Here is a 24,951-nt window from a genome sequence, read left to right as displayed (position 1 = left end):
TTCACAGAAACCAAACGATGATCATCAGTGAATCATTGTCTGCTTGCAGCGTCATTCTGTTCATTTGCCTCTTTTGTAGTTTTATTTATTACCAAATGTTGTATTTCTTTAACCCCAAAATAACAATGAATGAATGAATTGATTAAACATCCTCATCATGAGTCATGTGTAACTTCAGAACGTTCTCTTGTGGTTCTCTGGAATAGACTTAATCACAAACTTTAAGGGCTTCTGCTCTCCAAACGTTCTATGAAGGTACTTGAAGAACCCATTAGTGTTAATGGAACCTGGACAGGAAGAAGCGTCCTGTCTGTGGACGTCCTCCGGGAGTATTCTCAGAAATAATCAATATGAACAGAATGTTACAGGAAACATTTGTTATGGAAACAGGAAGATTGGAGAACCATTCCTATTTTATTACATAAAATCAGGTGTGTGTTTTTTAACGGATAAGACTCTAAATAAACAGCAGTTTACTTTGGAAAATCTCTTCAAATCAATTCTGACGCAACGAGTGAATGAAACCAATAAGTGATAATCAATAATGCAGATTAGATATGTCTCACAGTGTCCTCAGATCACCCAGACCGACTGTCATTACTATGAATAATGGAAGACAGCGACTCCATCTTTGCTTGAGAGCCATTGACCTGATCAGCTGAGAGCTTTCAGTCCTCCGTCAGGTGATGTCAAGTCCATGTTCAGAAAGCAACTCTCACAGGTGGAGATATCACCACCCCCCCCTCGCTGAGAGAGCCTCGTTCTATAGCTTCTGCATCTTCCATGTTTTTGCAGGAAAATCTGAGCGGCCATATTGTTTCATAGTGGACATGAAGGGAAAACCTGAGATACTTGTACTTTATGAGTATATGAGTACTTCTTCCTTCTCCTCCACCACATCTTTGAAATGTAAATCTTGTTCTTTGTTTTTTTCTGTATCTCCAGATGTGTTGATGTTGATGCTTCGTCACAAAGTTAAAGCCAAGGCTGTTTCTCTTTTTAGAGATACGGTTTTAACAGGACAGGTGAATTTCTTGAATGTTTGTGATGAATGAATTGAAGGTTGAAGTGAGAATTCTCCTCCTTCTTCAGCTAAATCAACTCTTTAAAAGTCTCATGGATCAGCTGGAAACAGCTGTCTTTTTTTTTATATATATATGTGGTACTCTCATGTATGGTGATGTTCTAGAATAGAAGTGACGGCGTGACGGCGGCGACTGATATCATGGAAGGCATCAAAACAGACATGCTAGGCGCGCAGGTGGCAGAGTGGTTAGAGCGCATGCCATGTACACACGTACACATACGCAGCCGACCCCGGTTTGAATCCCGGCCGGAGGTCCTTTGCTGCATATCACCCCCCCCCCCCCCCCCCCCCTCTCTCTCCTGTCTTTCCTAACTGTCCACTGCTAATAAAAAGGCGTCTATGCCTGAAAAAAATCTTTAAAAAAAAACATGCTAGACTTCCTGTCTGCATGTCGTGTGGCGTCCTGACACGGCGTCGGTTGCAGGCGTCTACCATGACTCGCTACACGCTGGGGGTGGAATGGTACCAACGTGCATGGTAACTACGTACCTCTGTTTTTGTCGGTCACCTCATGATCGAATCTATTACGATTCAGAGGGTCATGATTCTATTATTAAACAATTCTCATGAGTCTGTTTTGGATTAAAATTTATGGTTAATTTTTACCTATTAATACAAGGTGAACGAAAACTAGGGCTGTCAAACAATTAAAATTTGTGTCCGATTAATCACAGGGTAGCTGTGGATTTATCGCTATTATTTACCATTTGTAAATATATTAGAAAAATTCCTATTTTCTCTGTATATGGTTGTGGGAATGGAAAGAGAAATGACAGAAGGTGTATATGCACCAGAATCCGTAGCCTCTACAAATAAGGATGCACTGATAGCACTTTTTTCTTAAATGTCAGTACTTGTTGGTACAGAGTAGTGATATGAGTATTTAATAATACCATTGCAGTTCTAACAACAATAATAATGATAATAATAATAATAATAGAACAATTAGTTGTTTAACCTGCAATCAGTTACACAGTTAAAAGAAATATTAAAGATAAAAAAACAAGAGCCTCCGAGGAGCAGCTTGTCGCTTAAAGGAGAAAAGTGCTGGTCCACCTTAAAGGTCAGCCCACCTTAAGTGTTGCTAATTTCGGGGCTAACCCTCTTCACTCTCATTATCAGCTGGCAGACATCAAGACAGGAACGTCGCTTCTGTCTAGTTGTAGCATTTATTCACCGACAAACAAGTGGTACCCACAATGCACTGCTGTAATGTTACTGATGACTTCATACTCACGCAACACACTCTCGCCGTTACGCACTAACGGCTGTAGTACGTCGGTGAAACCCGACAGATTCTACCAGCAGACAAACAGCTGACAACTTCCCAGCTAGATGAACTGATGGAGACTCACTAGTCTGTTCAGCTTCATACTGCAGCTGCTGAGAAATGATGATTCATCATGTTTGTTCATCAGGTTGTTGTTGCAGCTGGGCGGCTTATAAGGTCCATGAGGAGATGTTAACATCACGCTGCTGCAGTGTGTTGGTGCACGTCTATCTTTGGAGTTTATTGATTGTTCCATATTTGTATTTTTATACCCGAACTTCCCATCCAGAGAGCCAACATCATTAATGTGTTGCAAAAATAATGTTTATACAACAAATGAATCATCCTGCGTTCACGCAGCCCTAATTAAAGCCTTTTTTTAAAGCCCTTTTATTTCCAAAATTCTGTCACAAATACATGACACAATGAACAAACGGTGTTGCTGGTTAACAACATGGCTCTTGTTTGCAGCACACGGGACGTTAGCTTGCAGTCGTCCCAGTTACGTAGGAGCTCGTCCACGAATCACAGGTTATTTCCACTCGACGGGTATTTCTCAGTGACTCTGTTACTTTAGCTCTGGTGCCACTGGGAAGCGTTGGTGTGGCTGTGTCTGGGAAAACTCGCTGTGATAGGACGTTCCTTGGTTCATGGGTGTGCAGGAGAAAGCCAAAGCCTTCATTATCCATGACAGAATAAGGATGCTAATCCCCAACAATAAAACTTGCCACACACGTAATGTAATCTTTCTGGCCCTGTCTGAGGAAAAAATCTTTCCTGGTTGGGCAGAGCTGTTTGTTCCCTGTTAACATTAGTTCCGGGTGGCAACGGGTGATATTATTTCTCATATTGGTGGGGTTGCCTACATACTTAATCGTGGCATAACGCGTCTTGTTCTATTTCTTTTTTACCGTTGACTTCAATCAATCAAGACATTGGCTTTTAGAAAAAGTTTGATTTCTTTTCTCGGTTGCAGCTGCATCGGCATTTCCTGCGATGTTGAATGTAAACGAACACTGTGCATGAATTTTATTATAATCAATTATAGACTTTCCTGCATCGATGCAGGATCGTTCAAAAAGCATTGCGATGTAACATGGATCATGGATCGATCTAACAGCCTATAAGCGGTCAAAAATACACGCAACCGCAGCCAGTCAGGTTTCACTTGCACTTCAAAGTACACACCATTTCTACCACAAAGCAATGTTTGATTTAACGGCGGTAAGGAAGAGTTGGTAAAAAAAGAAAGCTCTAGAAACCATAGCAAGAAACTCAGAATTGGAAAAATAAGTGGAAATCGGTGATGAGGACAAGAGCAAAACCCTAACCCTTTTCCTCTAAAATGAACCAGGACGATGCGTCACATGTACGTCCCTCCACGAGTGTTAGCAGCGAAGGCGGAGTGATACCGAAACAACGGTCCATCGTAGCGTCTTCTTTTACGGAACGATCCAAAATATGCAAGGAGATACGTAGCATATTAGTACTTAGTACTGCACAGCTACAGACCTTTGGTCCAGTCGCACATCTGAGCCATATATGAGCCTCACCACAGTATTCACACATTACAGTTTTCTTTTTTCATATCAGTGACGTTACATGGCAAGCAACTTGTTTTGTTTTCTGAAGGCAGATTTGTAGAACAGTTAAATGTTTACATTATTTTGTTCTATATTTTTAAATAATTTTCTGCCATATGGCTCAGCCCTAGTATCCACAGATATACGAACCTCAGATGTACAGTTTGACACAAATTGTGGCCCATTGAGCCGGTTAACTCACCGGGCTAAACCAAGTAGCATGCTACAACTGGGTCAACCCCTAAACTTTCAAGGTAAAATTTACACTTCAGAATTTCTGTTTGCGTAACAAACAGCTGTTTTGGTCACAGGGCGTAGCGAAAGGATGTGCCGCACCGAACCGAACATCCTGTAAATAACATTTCCAGTAGGAATGCGTGGACCGTTCCATGCCTACTACAGCAGTTTGCCCTGTTTCCAGGCTCTATGCTAAGCTAACCAGCGCCAGCTTCATGTTTACATCATGTTTTTACTGATGGAGCTGCTTTGTGTTGAAGGGTGGGGTCAGCTAACCAGGAAGTGTGTGTGTGTGTGTCCTCCCTGCTCTGTTCAGTGGAGTCATGATGTCATTCTTCTTCTGCTGTTTCTGGAACAGTCGACTCCTCACTCTGTTATGGTCCTTGTCTGCCGTTTTGCTTGTATTTCTATATCGCTACACTGTGTGTGTGTGTGTGTGTGTGTGTGTGTGTGTGTGTGTGTGTGTGTGTGTGTGTGTGTGTGTGTGTGTGTGTGTGTGTGTGTGTGTGTGTGTGTGTGTGTGTGTGTGTGTGTGTGTGTGTGTGTGTGTCAGACATTCAGATCGATGCCTCATCTCTGAACACTAAATCTCAAGCTGCAGCTGTTAGCTTAGCGTAAAGACTGGTGTCTGACACACACACACACACATAGTTGTATGTGCTTCGTATGAGACAGCTGCTGCTGGAGACAGGTGACACACGACTGCTGACCTCTGTGTTGGGTGTTCCCTCAGAGATGACTGTCAGGCTCTGAAGAATGTCTGATGGTATTTCAGAATTTTTCCCTGCTGCAGCTCACAGCCATTTGTTCTCTCTCTCACACAAACACACACACGCACACATTATTTTCCTTTTTGAATGGAGTTCTGTTGATCCAGACACCAGCTCAAAGTCCACACCGTCCTCTTGTGGATCCGTTCAGTCCATTCACACACATTCATACACTGATGGCAGAGGAAGCGGCTGTAGCGATAATTTTGTAAACCGCAGAAACACTGTACACTGTGCAGCTAACAGCTTGTTATAAAGCTAACACGTTAAGCCGCATTCACATATATAGCTACTCGCCTGTCGCCCCTTGCTTTCTCGCCGAATTGCAAAAAAAAATCACTGCCGTCGGCTGGTAATGGCCAGTTTAGTTCAAGCGGCAACTCTCTGTGGAACTCTGTTGATGTCAACTGTCAATCATCTCTATTCTACATTCCGATTGGTACCTGCTTGCTACTCGCCTCACTCGCGTCTCAGAAATTTATTTTATCTCCGTACCCGCCCACATCGCGTCGCCTGTCCTGGCCACATTCCGCTAGAACACATTCACATTCCATTGACAGTTGTCGCTCATAGATGGGCGAGTAGTGACGTATGTGAACGAGGCTTTAGCCCTCCAGCTAACATATGAGCTTGTTATAATAATAATAATAATAATAATAATAATAATAATAATAATAATAATAATGGATTGGATAGGTATGGTGCTTTTTTTAGGTAAGACACTCAAAGCGCTCTGACAGGGTTCCAGGTTCCATTCATTCACACACAGTCATACCGGTGGTAGTAAACTACGATTGACGACGTCTGACGGAAGCCATTCTGCACCCACAGGCCCTCCGACCACCACCTCAAACATACAGCAGTCATACACATTCATACGAGGCAAGCTGGGTGAAGTGTCTTGCTCAAGGACACAACGACCGTGACACAGTGACAAGGGTGGAGTTCGAACCGCCGACCATCCAAACACTGAGCTTACACGTTAGCCCTCCAGCTAACATATGACCCTATGATAAAGCTGACACGTTAGCCCTCTAGCTAACATATGAGCTTATAATAAAGCTAACATGTTAGCCCTTCAGCTAACATATGAGATAGTTATAAATCCCTCCAGCTAACATGAGCTTATTATAAAGCTTACATGTTAGCCCTCCAGCTATGAGCTTCTTATAAAGCTCACATGTTAGCCAACCTTACATTTGCTTGTTATGCCATGCTCATATGTTAGCCGAAGGGCTAATGTGTTAGCATAATCCAGAGTTTCTGTTGCTCTTGTCACGTTGGGAGAATGTGGAATGATGTGGCCCCAGAGGGAGAGGGCGGGGGTCCCTAACACTTCCTGGATTGATGTCATGCCTCGCTTGTTTTTGGCATGTGTGCCTCCCGTTCTCATAGTTGTTGGAACTTTTACTCCGTTACATGTACTGAAATTACTGTTTGGAGTAAATTGTACTTATAATTGAACATTATAATAAAATACTTAAATACAGTTTGAAAAAATGTTAATTTTTTAATGCATATTGATGTTTCCCATAACTGCATTCAACTCTGGAAAAGGACATGATGCCACATTTATGATGCAGTTGATTAATGAATATTGATCAGATCATTAATAGACGAAGTGAACACTAAAAGTACTTTTACTCAGTAGTAGAATAAGTATACAGATCCTTTACTGCAGTAAAAGTACCAATACCACTCTGGTCGAAACCATGCTGTAGTAAAAGTATGTGAGTGTTTCAGCTAAATGCAGTTAAAGTTACACTAGGCATTTTTACACAGATACCCTCCATAATCCCACAAAGAAGACCTCTCAATGTGCCGCAGTCACACTGTTTCTACTAAACTTTAGTTTGCCGTGTAACGCCACACAAGCATCCCGGCTTTGTGGAACCAGAGAGAGCGTGACGTGGAACACAACGCCATCAACAGTTCTGGTTCTCCTGTATCTTCTGTATCTCCTGTGTTAATCTGCAGGAATGATTCCTATAAAGTCACCATTATGTCCTGTGACAACCACGTATCTCCAAAAAGAAACCGCTGTTTCCACCTGATCCAAGAGGCTTTTAAAGAGGTGATGAAGAAGTAGGAACATTTTCTCAACACATAAAGGAACACTTCATCCTTCCAAATATAGTGGAGTAAAAAGTACAATATTTACCTAAGTAGGAAGTAGCACAACATGAACATAATCAAAGTAGAGTACTTGAGTAGTTGTACTCTGTTACTTTTATTCAGTGCAATCTTTGGTGACTCTTCCCAACTCTGGCCCATTTCCTTCCTATGCTGCTCATCGGCCCAGACTGGTCAGAGATCTGTTTCCATCATCCAGCAGAGAATTCTGGGAAGTCAGATCCATTAATGGAGTCCCTCAGGACGTGCTCTGGATGTCTGAGTGCTGTAATGGCTCCTTCTGCTGCTCAGTCCAATAACTCTGATGTGATCGAGCAGTTTACTTCCTTCATTAAGTCCAGTCAGCTGACCCGGGAGCCAATGGGAACTCAGTGTGGTCACTCTCAGCACAACATCACACCACCCACATACCGACAACAACACATCATACAGGCTTGGTAGTATGCAGCTGTTAAAAAGTGTTAATAACAAATGAATATTACATATTTTGTTACACAATGGTATCAAACCAGTGAAGGTACCAGATCAGCAGGGTTTCTGCTATGCACATTTTGCAGCAGCCACTGCGTTCGGATTTTATGAAGAGTTTGTTAAGAATATTTTTCGAAGAAGAGATGGTAGACTCCTGTAGTCCAAAGGTAGGCGAGGCTACCATAGTTACAAGCTTGGCTACTGTAGTTAGAAGGACTACGATAGTCAGAATGTGGGCTACCATAGTCTGCAGGTAGGCGACCGTATTTCAAAGGAAGGCCATTGTCCGAAGGTTACCATAGTGTGGAGAAGCAGAGGGAGGGGGAGAAGTCTGATTTCTGAGTCTTGGGTGTCCTGGATTCTGCCGTTGGTGGGGTCCGTGGTCTTGTGATCACTTGATTCAGCACTCAACACAGTTGATTTCACACCTCAAAAATGGTCCCAAATAAATCTAATGATGAAATATAGCATCGAAGCTAGGTTAATATGATAATTTAGCAATGGCCTGGAAGCAGGGCCGGCCCAAGCCTTTTGGGGGCCCTAAGCAGAATTTGATTTGGGGCCCCCCTCCTACCACCGTGGAGTCACCTGTGGTTGACGATTATTGACACAAATGTCACACTATAATGTTACATTATAAACTGTATTAGTACAGTGATGGATTATGAACTACTGTCCCCCTGGGAACAGCTGCATAAAGACCCCACCCCACCCTATTTATGCAAAAGTGGGTGCAAATGGGGGAGGGGGGTTTGGGGGTCCTCCCCCCAGAAAATTCTGAATTTGGTAGATTTCCTGTATTCTGGTGCATTTTGGGGATGGCCAGCTGGAGAATGGCAATACCTAACTTGTTCAGATTCATAGCCTACGTCCTGACTTGCACTGGGTTTAGCAGCCCCCAAATCATAAACCTACTTTAAAGGCCTAAGTCCATAATTGATTACATACATTCAGGGCTCCAAACAGAGTTTCATGATTTAGAGGCCTTTTTAAATTTATCGCAAATCACATATCCTGTGACATTTATCTGAGGGACCCAATTCAGACATCTTAACCCATTTTGTATGATTAAGGGGCCCTATTAAGACATATCACCTACTGAATTTGATCAGGGGCCCCATTGAGAGGGAGGAGTAGATAATATAACCATTGCTATTTGACTTATTGAGGTAGTGACTTCACGCAAAGACGATTAAACTTGATGCGGTTATTGTCTTTTTACCTCATCTCTGCTGTGTTTGTTGTATTTGTGTACATAACCATGTTTATATTCTGCCATCAAAAGCGCTTTGTAAACTATTGTTTTTAAAGGTGCTTTATAAATATTATTATTAATATTATTATGCCTTGGGCCGGCCCTGCCTGAAAGGGTAAAACCAAACACAGAGCAGGGGCGGGTCGTAAGAGTCCTCAGATGCTCCCAGTCAATCATAAGGTGTGACCTCATCTAAAGGCAGCCTCATTAACAAGCATGTCAGCTGCATTTCAGCCACAGAAATAAAGGTAGCAGCAGAAGACAAGTGTTGATTATCAGACTGATCATCAGTATCTGAGTTCTGAGACTGAAGTGCCATCTAGTGGCTCAAAATAAATCAGCATGTGATGGTCAAGTGTTCACATGCTGCAACATTAAAATACTGCTCATGTGTTAGTTATATTCCAATAACAAATGATATATTAATGATACATGTTGAATATTTCTACGTTTTTGTTAATAATAATAATAATACTTAAGTAAAACTTTGATTTTGACTACAGTACTTTGAGTATTTTGATTTCTACTTTTTTTTGTAAAGATGTTCTTCACACTGGTGTGTATTTTGTCTTGTAAGGACATTCAGTCTTTGAGTCTTCTCGAGGACAAGTTTAGAAATAATTTTGTCTTTACCCGTTGTCGTTCATGTGCACGCTATGCAGGATCTCCTGATGGATTTCCCAGATTTCCCTCTAATCACATGTTTTGGACATGTTGAAGGTGGTGTTGACTTCCTGTCCGCGTGTTGTCCTGCAGGGCTCGGCCTGAAGCTGCCGATGTGGACGCGTCCCCGTTGACTTCGAGGTGAAAGGTCATGATGACGACGGTGGCTGCCGAGTTCGACCACATGGAGCTGCAGCAGCAGTATAGCAGCAGCAACAACGACACGGTCAACAACCGCTGGGATGAAGAGTGGGACAACGAGAACAGCTCGGCCCGCCTCTTCGAACGCTCCCGCATCAAGGCACTGGCAGGTAGGAGCTCCACCCCCTGAAAATCCCACCTTCAGGTTCATGACATCCGTGTAACAAAGACTCAAACAAAAGAGCAAAAATCAGAAAAACAACAAGAAAGACAGTCTCACTGGGTTTGTTTCTTGATTTCATGACCGACATGATATCTGTCTATTTTCTCCAGTGTTTAATATATTGGACTTATCGTCATTGTGATATGAAGAAACAAGTTTCTATTCTAAAGATCTTCATTATTTCTTGATAATAGGAGGGACGAAACACCGTTCCCCGACTTCGTGTGTATGTGTGTATATATATATATATATATATATATATATATATATATATATATAAAAAACTAGTCTTCAATCTTAAAGTGTATTAAAGGCTGAGCAGTAAGCTGTTTCACCTTCTGGACACCAGAGGGCGTAAAGATGCTTCTGTTGAACTCTGATGTTTGATTCATGCAGACGATACAAATAATAGTCTGCGCTGTATCTGAATGCTGTATTAAATTGATTTATTACAAATCTTTCTGCTTTTATGAACATTTTCAAAACAAGCAATACAAGGTAGAGCAGCCTCGGGTGAATCAGCCACAGGTAGAGCAGCCTCAGGTAGAGCAGCCTCGGGTGAATCAGCCACAGGTAGAGCAGCCTCAGGTAGAGCAGCCTCGGGTGAATCAGCCACAGGTAGAGCAGCCTCAGGTAGAGCAGCCTCAGGTAGAGCAGCCTCAGGTAGAGCAGCCTCGGGTGCATCAGCCACAGGTAGAGCAGCCTCGGGTGAATCAGCCACAGGTAGAGCAGCCTCAGGTGATTCAGCCTCAGGTAGAGCAGCTTCGGGTGGATCAGCCTCAGGTAGAGCAGCCTCAGGTAGAGCAGCCTCAGGTAGAGCAGCCTCAGGTAGAGCAGCCTCGGGTGCATCAGCCACAGGTAGAGCAGCCTCGGGTGAATCAGCCACAGGTAGAGCAGCCTCAGGTGATTCAGCCTCAGGTAGAGCAGCTTCGGGTGGATCAGCCTCAGGTAGAGCAGCCTCGGGTGGATCAGCCTCAGGTAGAGCAGCCTCAGGTAGAGCAGCCTCGGGTGCATCAGCCACAGGTAGAGCAGCCTCGGGTGGATCAGCCTCAGGTAGAGCAGCTTCGGGTGGATCAGCCTCAGGTAGAGCAGCCTCGGGTGGATCAGCCTCAGGTAGAGCAGCTTCGGGTGGATCAGCCTCGGGTAGAGCAGCCTCAGGTGGATCAGCCTCAGGAAGAGCAGTCTCAGTTTTTTTATGTATATATTTTTTATTGATTTGTTTATTTAACAGGGACAGTGCACAGCTTCTTAGCTGTACCACACACACACACGCACACACACGTCTGGTGCAGGATGTTTGTTTCTTATTTCCTGTCTTACTTCAGTCAGGAATGTGAAGGAACAATGACAGGAAACACCCCCCCCCCCCCCCTTTCACACCCATGATGATATCATTGTCAAACCGTAATGTCATTGGCTGATTGGACACACTCTAAAAACCCTGTCAAAAATCAAAAATTGTCTTCAAACTGGCAGAATATTTTTTACATTTATTAACAAATATTCTTCGTATAATATAAATTCATTTAGGTTTCTTCTTTTAGCAGTTTTTTTCTCCCAGAATTAATTTATTATTATTTAAGTTCAGATTTAGTCTTTAACCTTTTTACTGCATCTATCATATTTTATTTAAACAGACGGAGACATTTAAGACAGACTATATCATAAATGATCATAAAGCTGTAAATAAACCATAATGATACAGAATTATATTATAAATGATGAGAGAAAAATGTGTTTTAATTTATCAATTCGACTTTATTCAGTCTATAATAATTATTTATCATGTTAAACATTCACCACATGCGGGGTGAAGTGGGCGGGGTGTGTGTGTGTGTGTGTGTGTGTGTGTGTGGAAACGGAAAACAATCAGAGCAGCAGAAGAAGACGAATGAGCAGCATGTAGCTGCTGATGATTTGAGTGTTGGACAGGGCCCCACACACACACACACACACACACGGCGTCATTTTGACCTCTGGACTCTCTCTCTTTCTTTCACCTCCTGGAAACACAAGGACATCTTTGTCTTCAGTCAAGTCAACTTTATTTTCTTCTTCTCTGGTTTTAAAAGCCTTCTGGAGTTTAACGACATTTTGGGATTTTTTGGGGAGGATTTTTTTCAGGTTTTTGTTGATGAATCTGTGCTCCTGAACAGAAGGTTTATATTTTGTTCAGGCTCAAGTCTGAAGTAATATTCTGTTGTAACTCAGACTCGTGTGGATTTCAAAGACATTGATCAGGATTTTCATTCATGCAGCGGTGACGTAGAGCAGTGAAATCAGCTGAAAGCTGGTGAACGTCTGATTGGATTAAAGTGGAACTATGATCCGGTTTGTTTGTCTTCAGTCTGAGCACTCGGTGGGCTGATCAGCAGCAGAAGACCAGTCGTTGTCTCACGTTGGATGCATATTTAATCTAAATTAGTTGTTGGTATTTGGCGATGGAGGTGGATTGGGCGTCGGCGGACACCGTTCAGTTCAACTACAACCAGTTGGATGGTCGATTCAAACAGCTGCAAGGTAAGAAGAAGGTCAAAGGTCAGACATGTTTGTCACGGTCTCGTCTTCTGAGGTTTGAACCTACAGTCTTACCTGATGACATCACATTCTGTCACAGTAAACGTTGAGGCCAGTTTGATGACTGCCTCTTGGTTAAAAAGAGCTGCATTGTGACCTGATCTGGAGCGCCGTGTCATAGGGGGGACTCTGTTAACGTCCAGCTTTATATGCTACTTATATTCATGCTTTAATGGAGCATGGTCAGAAATAGACAGCTGCTCTACTAATGAATCGCTTCTAAATCACTATTGAATCACAAATTAATCACTTAAGAGATCACTATTATATCATGAATGAATCCCTTATAAATCACTATTACATCACGAATGAATCTCTTATAAATCACTATTGAATCAATTACAAATTAAAAGCTTCTTATCCATTAATGAATCGCTTATAATCACTATTAAATCATAACGAATCACTATTAAATCTTTAATTAATCTTTAATGAATCGCTTACAACAGCTTTTATTTTGTATGACTGCATAGAAGCTTCCTGTGGGGTCACAGTGACACACTCTCGTTCCAACAATCATACCAGCGTTATATTAAGCATGCATGCAACAGTACGTACTTCAGTACCCCAACAGGAAGACAGACGGGGACATTAGTGTTGAAGGCAGACAGGGACATTAGTGTTGAAGGCAGACGGGGACATTGTTGATAAAGACAAAGAGGTTTTCCGGTAAAGTCTGCAGAAATGCAAAGTATTGAGTATGTACTTGTACTTGATGATCTGAGAGTAGTCGGTCCAGAACCCCAGTGGACCTGGAACAGGCCCATGTGGGTTGGTCCCTTGTGTTTGTCTCGGCGGCAGGAAGTCGTCTGTGGAGCCGTCAGTGATTTTTGACCTCATAGTTAAAGGTTAACCAGCAGATCTAGAGTCAGTTCCCTGGTGAACATTAACAACGACTACACCATAAAATACTGACACTACCGCCATCACACATCACATTCTACTGAGTCAGAGGACGCTGCTCTACTGGTTCTTTAGTCAGAAACTGATACTACTAATAATACTCATACATTCAATATGAGACACCGCTGAGCTGCTCACCCCAATGATTGATTATGTGGTAGGCAGTGGTGTTAGTATTGACAGTTCTACATTTGCTTTATACAATATAGAAAACAACTGATGCAAAAGACTAGATGCTACTAATGTAACCAATGTTAATTATCACAGGACAAAATCGTGTTATTGTGTTGTACTACTACCTCCAAACTTCTGCTACTGCTTCTGTTGCTTCTACTTCTACTGCTACTAGTAGAAGCACCTCCAGAAGTTACTGCTCCCACTACTACTATTACTTCCTTCCTACTACTGATATTACTACTGTTACTGCTCCCACTACTACTACTACTATTACTTCCTTCCTACTACTGATATTACTACTGTTAAGGTGCGTGTCCACAGGCAGCGGTGTTTCCCCGCGTCCCATTCATTGTCTATGTGAAAAGCTGTGCAATGCATTCTGGTAGCGTCGCGGCGAATGTCGAGAGACGGCGCGCGAGTTGGCCGCTCCTCATTTGCCTAAAGTTGAAGTCGAATCTACTTTATGCTAATCAGAGGCGCCGGGCTTGACTCGCCGCCTCTGGAACGCTCGCAAAAATGTGTTGTTTAAAGGAGAGCGCCTGTCAATCATCCTCTAGTGGCAGCCCACCAAGCGTGCAATCCTGGGAAGCGGCGCGTCCACTCGCGTTTAAAATCGCCCCTGTGGACACGCACCTTTCCTGCTCCCACTACTACTACTACTATTACTTCCTTCCTACTACTGATATTACTACTGTTACTGCTCCTACTACTACTACTACTACTACTACTACTACTATTACTTCCTTCCTAATACTGATATTACTACTGTTACTGCTCCCACTACTACTACTACTATTACTTCCTTCTTACTGCTGATATTACTACTGTTACTGCTCCCACTACTACTACTACTATTACTTCCTTCCTCCTACTGATATTACTACTGTTACTGCTCCCACTACTACTACTACTATTACTTCCTTCCTACTACTGATATTACTACTGTTACTGCTCCCACTACTACTACTACTATTACTTCCTTCCTACTACTGATATTACTACTGTTACTGCTCCTACTACTACTATTACTTCCTTACTACTGCTGATATTACTACTGTTACTGCTCCCACTACTACTACTACTACTACTACTACTACTACTATTACTTCCTTAATACTGCTGATATTACTACTGTTACTGCTCCCATTACTACTACTACTATTACTTCCTTACTACTGCTGATATTACTACTGTTACTGCTCCCACTACTACTAGTACTTCCCTACTACTACTAATATTTTGATAATAAACTGAGATATTATTGTACCGTTACATCCCAAACATGAGTGTGTTGTACTACTTTAATAGAAAGAGCACCCGCATGTGCCCCAGCCTTCATTCAGTCGTCTTGTCTCCTGTTGAATTCATTAACATTTCCCTTCCTTCCTGCTGAAGACTTCCTATTTCCTCTGGGTTAAAGGTCGACAAAATAACACTGTTAGGTGAAGAGAAACAGGCCATCCTCCTCTTGAAAATCACTCTGAGGTATTCACTGTGAGTATCATTATTTCTAATGTGTGTGTGTGTGTGTGTGTGTGTGTGTGTGTGTGTGTGTGTGTCCAGATGAGCGGGAGGCGGTGCAGAAGAAGACCTTCACTAAGTGGGTGAACTCTCATCTGTCCCGAGTGTCCTGCAGGATCACAGACCTGTACATGGACCTGAGAGATGGACGCATGCTCATCAAACTGCTAGAGGTCCTGTCAGGAGAGCGACTGGTACAGTACTTTGCACACAGTAGAAGTACACGCAGTACACACAGTATAAATACTCAGCTTACACACAATATACATAGTAAATGTGTGTGTATATATATATATATAGACCGTTGGGTTGTAATGTACTCTGTCTGCAGCATAGACTGCTGGGTAATGACCCTGGTGGAGGTGCTGGCCTTGATTCTGGATTCAGACGTCACATATCTGAACATGCTGGTTGCCATCCAGCTGTTTCCTGACGACCCTTTAGTGTTCACTTACTTCCTGTGCTGCATTCAGGGACAGGAAGACAGGCGGTTTCTCTGTCCGCTAAAAGCTGCATTCAGCCTGACATCAGGAGGTCAATGATCTGTTTACCTGTCGAGAATTGTTCTAATTCACTTCAAAACAGTCAGTTTGACAACAATACCCCCTGGCGGCCATTCGAGGAACTGCAGCTGTGACGTCTTTTGAATCCTTCATCCCAACCGTGTCTCTGTGGCTTCTCTGTCTCCAGCCGAAGCCTACCAAAGGCCGGATGCGTATTCACTGTCTGGAGAACGTGGACAAAGCTCTGCAGTTCCTGAAGGAGCAGAGGGTTCATCTCGAGAACATGGGCTCTCACGACATTGTGGATGGAAACCACCGCCTGACGCTGGGCCTCATCTGGACCATCATCCTCCGCTTCCAGGTAACCACGCGCACTTCTCATGGAGGCACCGGTGTGATGGTGTCACCTGTCTGAGGAGCTTCCAACACACAAGCCAGAATACACAAGCACAAATCAAATGTAAAGAACATTTAAAAGAAAGTTTATATCAGTTCAGTTTGTATTGATATATTAACAGAAATGGTTTCTCTTACTGAGTGATAAATACAGTAATGTGAATACATGAATAACTACTCTTTATCTCACCTACCAAATCACATCTGCTTTGTTTTTATTTCCAAGTATTAAAACTTGAAACATTGATTTTACTGGTTTGAAAGTGTGACTGCTCTAGACACCAGCCAGGTGGAGATTAGCGTGCTCACCTGTAGACAGCAGACAGGTGGAGGTTAGTGTACTCACCTGTAGACACCAGGTGGAGGTTAGCGTGCTCACCTGTAGACACCAGGTGGAGGTTAGTGTACTCACCTGTAGACACCAGGTGGAGGTTAGCGTGCTCACCTGTAGACAGCAGACATGTGGAGGATAGCATGCTCACCTGTAGACAGTAGACATGTTGAGGTTAGCATGCTCACCTGTAGACAGCAGACATGTGGAGGATAGCATGCTCACCTGTAGACAGTAGACATGTTGAGGTTAGCATGCTCACCTGTAGACAGTAGACATGTTGAGGTTAGCATGCTCACCTGTAGACAGCAGACATGTGGAGGTTAGCATGCTCACCTGTAGACAGCAGACATGTGGAGGTTAGCATGCTCACCTGTAGACAGTAGACATGTTGAGGTTAGCATGCTCACCTGTAGACAGCAGACATGTGGAGGTTAGCATGCTCACCTGTAGACAGCAGACATGTGGAGGTTAGCATGCTCACCTGTAGACAGCAGACATGTGGAGGTTAGCATGCTCACCTGTAGACAGTAGACATGTTGAGGTTAGCGTGCTCACCTGTAGACAGCAGACATGTTGAGGTTAGCGTGCTCACTAAATGTGTGACTGTTGTGTTTCAGATTCAGGACATCAGTGTGGAGACTGAAGACAACAAAGAGAAGAGATCAGCTAAAGACGCTCTTCTTCTCTGGTGTCAGATGAAGACGGCAGGGTGAGACTCCATTTTAATTGTTACTACGACGATGAACTACTGATCCTCCTCTCATGTTTGGTGTGTTCACACTGACCTTGGAATACTTCTGTTAAACAACATGTCCTTCTTTTCTTGCTCCCTCAGGTATCCCAACGTGAACATCCACAACTTCAGCACCAGCTGGAGGGATGGCATGGCCTTCAACGCTCTCATCCACAAACACAGGTAACCTCACAGCATACAGGACAATCTTCTATAAATCTCGAAATTGATTTTTTAAATTGAAACCCAAAACAAGTGTAAATAAAGTTGTTTCTATTTTCAGGCCTGATCTGATTGACTTTGACAAACTGAAGAAGTCCAACGCTCACTACAACCTACAGAATGCTTTCAACCTGGCGGAGCAACACCTGGGCCTCACCAAGCTGCTGGATCCAGAGGGTAAGATACTAAACTACATTAGCTAAACCTGACCTGAAAACACACATCCAGCTTAACTAAACCTGGCCTGTTAATGTTTCTCGACTGTTTTTTCACAACATAAAATCTTTCCTTTTACAATAAGAAGTGAGATGCAGATGAACACACTTAGAGAAGATGTTGTTGTATTTACAGAATAACACCTACAACAGGAGTCATGAAACATTCTTTGTGTTGCAGACATCAGCGTGGACCATCCTGACGCAAAGTCCGTCATCACCTATGTGGTGACCTTTTACCACTACTTCTCCAAGATGAAAGCTCTGAAGGTCGAGGGCAAACGCATCGGAAAGGTCAGATCAAGCAGCACTCCGTTGAAGTCAAAGGATAATCAGGAAACCGCTATTGAGGAATATTGCCTTTGAAGTGTATTCAGATCAGTATCAGAAATATCTGTTCACATCCAGTGATTGTATTTATTATTTATGAAGAAATGTCCTCAGTCAGTTTGTTCTGTTCATGTCCAGAATCTAACATATGTGACGAGAGACGTCTCTGTTTTTTTGTCCAGGTGTTGGACAACGCTATTGAGACCGAGAAGATGATTGAGAAGTACGAGTCTCTGGCCTCAGACCTGCTGGAGTGGATCGAACAGACTATCATCATCCTCAACAACAGGAAGTTCGCCAACGCTCTGGTCGGAGTCCAGCAGCAGCTTCAGGCCTTCAACACCTATCGAACTGTGGAGAAACCTCCAAAGTCAGAACATTCACCTTGTACTTTAACTCCACATACTAACTGAGGATATGAAATACACATTTTCTCCAGATTGAAATGCGACACCCTCTCGTAGCTATATGGCTGTATATCTTATAAAGGTTCCTCCTCCACCTCCTCATCCTTGTGTCTCCATCTTCTGTCTCCAGGTTCACAGAGAAGGGAAACCTGGAGGTTCTTCTGTTCACCATCCAGAGTAAGATGAGAGCCAACAACCAGAAGGTCTACATGCCCCGAGAGGGAAAACTCATCTCAGATATCAACAAGGTGAGGGCTGTTCCACCTCCAGGTCTAAAGTCCAGATCCTCAGTCTGTCATGAATGTGTGACACAGTATAAAACTCTGCCAGTGTGTAAAACGTGAATGTCAGTCCTTTAACTTAATGGATACATTCTGTTTAAAAGCCATGTGATATTGGCTTCTGTGTTGTTTAACTGGAAAGAAAGTTTACTTAAAGAGAAACGAAAGCCTGAAACCAATTTTCAGGTGAAAATCGGTGGATCTGTTTTTTTTGTTGTGTTGTGGTGATTGAATCAGGCGTGGTGTGTGTGGTGTCTCGGTGATCGAATGGCAAAGCATGTGTGTGAGTGTGGAACACACATTTAAACAATTAAAAACCTATGAACTCTGTTGCCTCTACATGAGGCAGCTTCCAGATCTGAATCCTTCATGAAGTGTTTTTTAGTTAAGTATTAAATGTGGACTGGAGGAGTCCTGCACCAGGTCCACAGGTGCAGTACTGTTAATGTTCACAGCTCTTCATAGCTTTGTGAAGAAGCGTTTGATGGTGACGACGTGTTGCTCTTCAGGCCTGGGAGCGACTGGAGAAGGCGGAGCACGAGAGGGAGCTGGCTCTGAGGATGGAGCTGATTCGTCAGGAGAAACTGGAACAACTCGCCCGGCGCTTTGACCGCAAGGCGGCCATGAGAGAGACCTGGCTCAGTGAAAACCAGAGACTAGTGTCACAGGTAAGAAGCATCATCTGCAACTGAAATCTTCTGAAACATGTCCCGGCTTTACCCAGAGGGGGATGCTCAGTATTTGTTTGTCTCATGAGTGTACTGCTTCCTCCTTCCTCTCTCAGGACAACTTTGGTTTCGACCTTCAGGCCGTCGAGGCCGCCACCAAGAAGCACGAGGCGATCGAGACAGACATCGCTGCGTATGAAGAGCGTGTCCAGGCCGTGGTTTCTGTGGCGAAGGAGCTTGAGGTGGAGAACTACCACGACATCAAACGTATCACGGCCAGGAAGGACAATGTGATCCGGCTATGGGAATACCTACTGGAGCTGCTGAAGGCCCGCAGACAGAGACTGGAGATGAACCTGGGCCTGCAGAGAGTCTTCCAGGAGATGCTGTACATCATGGACTGGATGGACGAGATGAAGGTATGCTGACGAAACAAAGCCATCCCTAACACGGTAGATCCTAGAGTCAGGGGAGAAGACTCTGTTGGTCCAGTACAGAGAGGTTGAGGATGTGTTTAGCTCAAAGACCAGAAACAGGACAGAACGGTTCGTCTTTGAATTTGAGGAGGAAACGTATGGTTTTTATTCTATTGGTCATCTTTGCCTTTGGTTTCCAGATGCTGCTGCTGTCTCAGGATTATGGGAAGCATCTTTTAGGTGTGGAGGACCTGCTGCAGAAACACGCTCTGGTGGAGGCCGACATCGGCATCCAGGCTGACAGGGTGAAGGCGGTCAGCACCAACGCCACCAAGTTCTCCGTCAACGACGACGGTAAGCTGTCCCTCTGTTCAAACACTGGCTTAAATCTGAGATGTTCTTTATTCCTGATTTGTTTTCTATTGTTCTGTTTGTCTTCCTAACAATAAGCAGGGACACATAGTAAGTTATTTGACTCTTATGAGGTCAACCAGTAAAACGCGTCTTTCTCTAGTTGTGTGAAGACATTTAGATGATTTCAATCCTTAAAAATGAGATGGTGAGGTTCTGACATTAGTGTCACCCTGTACAGGCTACAAGCCCTGTGACCCTCAGGTCATCCAGGACCGTGTCTCCCACCTGGAGTTCTGCTACCAGGAGCTGACCCAGCTGGCTGCCGAGCGCCGCGCCCGCCTGGAGGAGTCCCGCCGTCTCTGGAAGTTCTTCTGGGAGATGGCAGAGGAAGAGGGCTGGATCCGTGAGAAGGAGCAGATTCTGTCCTCTGTGGAGCATGGCAAGGACCTGACGGGGGCGCTACGCCTCCTCAGCCAGCAGCGTGCCCTGGAGGATGAGATGAGTGGCCGCGCCGGCCACCTCAAGCACACCATTGCAGAGGGCCAAGCCATGGTGGAGGCCGACCACTTCGCCGCCACCAAGATCCAGGAGCGTATAGCTGACCTGCAGGCTCAGTGGGTGGCGCTGGAGCAGCTGGCAGCAGTGAGGAAGAGGAGGCTGGAGGAGGCTCTGGCACTGCACCAGTTCCAGACTGATGCAGATGACGTGGACGCCTGGACACTCGACGCCCTGCGCATCGTCTCCAGTGGAGAGACGGGCCATGATGAATTCTCCACCCAGGCTCTTGTCAGGAAGCACAAGGACGCTGCGGCAGAGGTGGCCAGCTACCGCCCGGTCATTGACTCCCTCCATGAGCAGGCCGCCTTACTGCCCAAAGAGGAGGCAGAGTCAGAGGAAGTGCGTGGACGCCTGGCCGGCATCGAGGAACGCTACAAGGAGGTGGCAGAACTGACGAAGCTGAGGAAGCAGGCGCTGCAAGATGCTCTGGCACTCTACAAGATGTTCAGCGAGGCCAACGCCTGCGAGGTTTGGATCGATGACAAGGAGCAGTGGCTGAACAGCATGGAGATCCCTGAGAAACTGGAGGACCTGGAGGTCATACAGCACAGGTAGGACCACAAGATGCTGCATGTATGTTCATTATTACACATGTCTTTTAGCCGCACGATTCATGTGGACTCTGTCCTTGGCAGGTTTGAGAGTCTGGAGCCAGAGATGAACAACCAGGCTTCTCGTGTTGCCGTCGTAAACCAGATCGCCCGACAGCTGATGCACAATGGTCACCCAAGTGAAAAGGACATCAAGACCCAGCAGGACAAACTCAACAACAGGTAAAAAGGGATATAACACGGCGTAGACATCATGAGACTGTAGGTGTGATTCTACCTGATGATTCTCTCCACTACTTTCAGGTGGAGCCAGTTCCGCGACCTGGTAGACCAGAAGAAGGAGTCCCTGAACTCAGCACTGGGTGTGCAGAACTACCACCTTGAATGCAACGAAACAAAATCCTGGATCAAAGAGAAGACTAAAGTCATCGAGTCCACCCAGGAGCTGGGCAACGACCTCACTGGGGTTATGGCCTTGCAGCGCAAACTGACCGGTATGGAGCGCGATCTGGCTGCCATCGAGGACAAACTGGGCGATCTGCGAGGGGAGGCCCAGCGGCTGGCAGAGGAGCACCCCGACCAGGCAAAGGCCATCACAGGCCGCCTGGCTGAGATCACCGCCGTCTGGGAGGAAATGAAGAACACCCTGAAGAACCGCGAGGAGTCGCTGGGCGAGGCCAGGAAGCTGCAGCAGTTCCTACGCGAGCTGGACGACTTCCAGTCCTGGCTGTCTCGCACTCAGACCGCCATCGCCTCTGAGGATATGCCCAACACTCTGGCCGAGGCCGAGAAGCTCATGGCCCAGCATGAAGGGATCAAGAATGAGATCCAGAACTACGAGGAGGACTACCAGAAGATGCGGGACATGGGGGAGATGGTGACACAAGGCCAGACGGATGCGCAGTACATGTTCCTACGACAGAGGCTGCAGGCGCTTGACACCGGGTGGAACGAACTGCACAAGATGTGGGAGAACCGACAGAACCTTCTGTCCCAGTCCCATGCGTACCAGCTGTTCCTCAGGGACACCAAGCAGGCTGAGGCCTTCCTCAACAACCAGGTAAACACAAAAGATTCACCTCACTGCAGTGTCTTGTCTTTCACAACTTTCACGGCTTCCATGACCTGGGATTCATGTTGATCAGGATCCTGGATTTACCAGTCCATCTCTTTCTTGACACCCTCGCCCTACGGTCATGAGCTTTGACCGAAAGAATGAGGATGTGTGGATTCAAGCAATTGAAATTAGCTTCCTTTGTAGGAGCGCTGGGCTCAACCTTGGAGATAGTTGAGGAGCTCAGACTTCCGGACGATGAGCTGGGAAAGCATTCCTGGGGAGAGGGACGTCTGGATTTGCCCTTCTACACTTACTGCTCCCGCAATCCTTTAATCCAGGTTTCTTAGTGATAAAGTCTCCACTGATGAGCAGAGAACCTGATATAAAACACAAAGTGAGACTTGATGTTTCTGCACTGAAAAGAACCCAACATTTTACATAATTAAATAAATTGTCAACTGCTTGCAGGGATATTTTCCTGATTTCAGTGATACTCAGGTCCTCAGATAAACCTGATAAAATCGAATGGGTTCATATCCAGAAGATGATTTAATAAACACCTAATGAATGTTCTCCTCGCCCCACAGGAGTACGTCCTGGCTCACACCGAGATGCCCACCACTCTTGAGGGCGCCGAGGCCGCCATCAAGAAGCAGGAGGACTTCATGACCACCATGGATGCCAATGAAGAGAAGATCAACGGCGTGGTGGAGGCTGGCAGGCGGCTGGCCAGCGACGGGAACATCAACGCTGAACGTATCCAGGAGAGAGTCGCCTCCATTGATGACAGGTAGACACCAACTTCAGTTCACATTCCAGACATTTGAGTCTTAATGAAGCACTTTGTGAGAATGAGATTTGTTAACAAATAACAAAATCTCCAGCCTGGAAATGGAAACAACATTAACATTAACACAAGCTGCAGCCTCACTGGCCTCTATGGTTTGATAGGTAACTTACATTACAGGTAGTGGTTCTTTATTCGGGGTCTTCAAGATGAGGAACCCTCCTTTATGTTTCGGCATCTTGATCCGACCTCGTCCTCTTATGTTTCAGGCACAAGAAGAACAGGGAGGCTGCAGTAGAGCTGCTGATGAAACTAAAGGACAACCGGGACCTGCAGAAGTTCCTGGAGGAAGGCCAGGAGGTCAGTCTCCTCAAAACACACATTTTAATGTTTTGTTTCACAAGACGTGACTTCATAGTTATTTTTTTCAAAGAGAAGACACAAATTGTTATTTGAGATGGCGAGGCATGCTCCGAGACTTTGGTCCAGAAGCATAGAAATGTATTCCTGCTGTCCAGAGGATGAACCCCTCGATAACATTTAGTATTTGTGTCCAGCTGTCTCTGTGGATCAATGAGAAGATGCTGACAGCTCAGGACATGACCTACGACGAGGCGAGGAACCTGCACAGCAAGTGGCTGAAGCACCAGGCCTTCATGGCCGAGCTGCAGTCCAACAAAGAGTGGCTCGACAAGATCCAGAAGGTATGGAGGGTCTGAACTCATGTACTCATGTATTTACTGTACTGCATGTGTACATGGAGCAGCAGTATCCATGTGTCAAAGACAGAAGTCATAAAGCAATGCTTGGAAACATAAATTCTTAATTTAAAGCATTTATATCCATTTAAAAGTTTTAGAAAGGGAAATGAGTAGAATTAAAGGTCATTTAGGTCTTATCCTTCAAAGATGGAAAGAGCTACCGTAACTCTTACTAGAGAGGGAGAGAGAGAGAGAGAGCAGTAACATTACAGCATGAATGTAGCAATGCATTGTGGGTACGGTTTATTTGTCAGTGAATGAATGCTACAACTAGACACAAGCTAAGATCCTGTTTTGTTCATTAGAGTGAAGGGAATTAGCCCTGAAATTAGCAATAACTCAGCAACACTGAAGGTGGGCTGACCTTTAAGGTGGACCAGCACTATTCTCCTTTAAGTGACAAGCTGCTCCTCTGAGTCTCTTAGCTTTTTCATCTTTAATATATATATATATATATATATATATATATATATATACTGTATATATTTACTGACAGCAGGTTAAAGGGTTCATTATAAACATCCCTTCTGTAAACTCTGTTTGTATCAGGAAAACACAAAGTTGAATGTTTTCAAAATAATTGTTAGAACTGTAATGGTATTATTAAGTATCATATTAGTACTCGATATCGGAAAGTACTGAAATGTAAGTATTAGTACCCGGTCTGAAAAAAGAGGTATCGGTGCATCCTTATTTGTCGAGGCTTTAAATCCAAATCCATATTATGATGTGTTGCGATGACGTGTGTGAAGGATGTGTTTGTGTGTCTGACTGCAGGACGGCATGCTGCTGGTGTCAGAGAAGCCGGAGACGGAGGGGGTGGTGCAGGCCAAGCTGTCGGCGCTCCACACCATGTGGGCGGAGCTAGAGTCCACCACGCAGACCAAAGCTCAGTGTCTGTTTGACGCCAACAAGGCGGAGCTGTTCACTCAGAGCTGCGCTGACCTGGACGAGTGGATGGGAGGCCTGGAGGGTCAGATCCAGTCTGACGACTACGGCAAAGACCTGACCTCCGTCAACATCCTGCTCAAGAAACAACAGGTACGCCACAGTAGTACCGAGTACTGATCCAAGTACTTTAACGACTGATTATTAGTGACATTTAATATACATTTAATAGTAACAGTAGTACCATTAATCACTAGTACTTCATTTAGTAGTGCTATCAGCTGGAGGAGTAGTAGTACCAGTAGTAGTTGTATTAGTAAAGTACTGGTCTGGTCTAGTCCCTTCTAGCTGTAGTTGTACTGTTAGTTGTAGTAGTACCGGTCTGGTCTAGTCCCCCTCTAGATGCGGTAGTAGTACTGTCAGGTGTAGTAATATTAGTAGCAGTACTGTACTGATCTGGTCTGGCCCCCCTAGATGCT

At 44.6% G+C, this 24,951-nt stretch overlaps 1 protein-coding gene across 1 annotated transcript in view; it reads left to right on the top strand.

Annotated features, from left to right (window-relative positions):
• Positions 1-24,951, top strand: part of LOC311011505 (spectrin beta chain, non-erythrocytic 1-like) — a 34,084-nt gene that overhangs the window by 863 nt on the left and 8,270 nt on the right. The window contains exons 2-21 of the mRNA XM_084006480.1: positions 9,563-9,780; positions 15,054-15,205; positions 15,702-15,875; positions 16,862-16,953; positions 17,080-17,160; positions 17,261-17,376; positions 17,596-17,708; positions 17,927-18,114; positions 18,282-18,399; positions 18,942-19,100; positions 19,217-19,519; positions 19,717-19,870; positions 20,109-20,979; positions 21,064-21,201; positions 21,283-22,039; positions 22,624-22,826; positions 23,093-23,183; positions 23,381-23,527; positions 24,362-24,625; positions 24,947-24,951. The exon at positions 24,947-24,951 is cut by the window's right edge and continues 220 nt beyond it. Of these exons, the coding sequence (XP_083862606.1) occupies positions 9,621-9,780; positions 15,054-15,205; positions 15,702-15,875; positions 16,862-16,953; positions 17,080-17,160; positions 17,261-17,376; positions 17,596-17,708; positions 17,927-18,114; positions 18,282-18,399; positions 18,942-19,100; positions 19,217-19,519; positions 19,717-19,870; positions 20,109-20,979; positions 21,064-21,201; positions 21,283-22,039; positions 22,624-22,826; positions 23,093-23,183; positions 23,381-23,527; positions 24,362-24,625; positions 24,947-24,951 (4,286 nt within the window). The 5' untranslated portion in view covers positions 9,563-9,620. The remainder of the gene's footprint in view (positions 1-9,562; positions 9,781-15,053; positions 15,206-15,701; positions 15,876-16,861; positions 16,954-17,079; positions 17,161-17,260; positions 17,377-17,595; positions 17,709-17,926; positions 18,115-18,281; positions 18,400-18,941; positions 19,101-19,216; positions 19,520-19,716; positions 19,871-20,108; positions 20,980-21,063; positions 21,202-21,282; positions 22,040-22,623; positions 22,827-23,092; positions 23,184-23,380; positions 23,528-24,361; positions 24,626-24,946) is intronic.

Source organism: Eutrigla gurnardus (genome assembly GCF_963514095.1).
Source record: "Eutrigla gurnardus genome assembly, chromosome: 3".
NCBI classification, from domain to species: Eukaryota; Metazoa; Chordata; class Actinopteri; order Perciformes; family Triglidae; genus Eutrigla; species Eutrigla gurnardus.
This window is presented reverse-complemented; position numbering and strand designations above follow the sequence as displayed.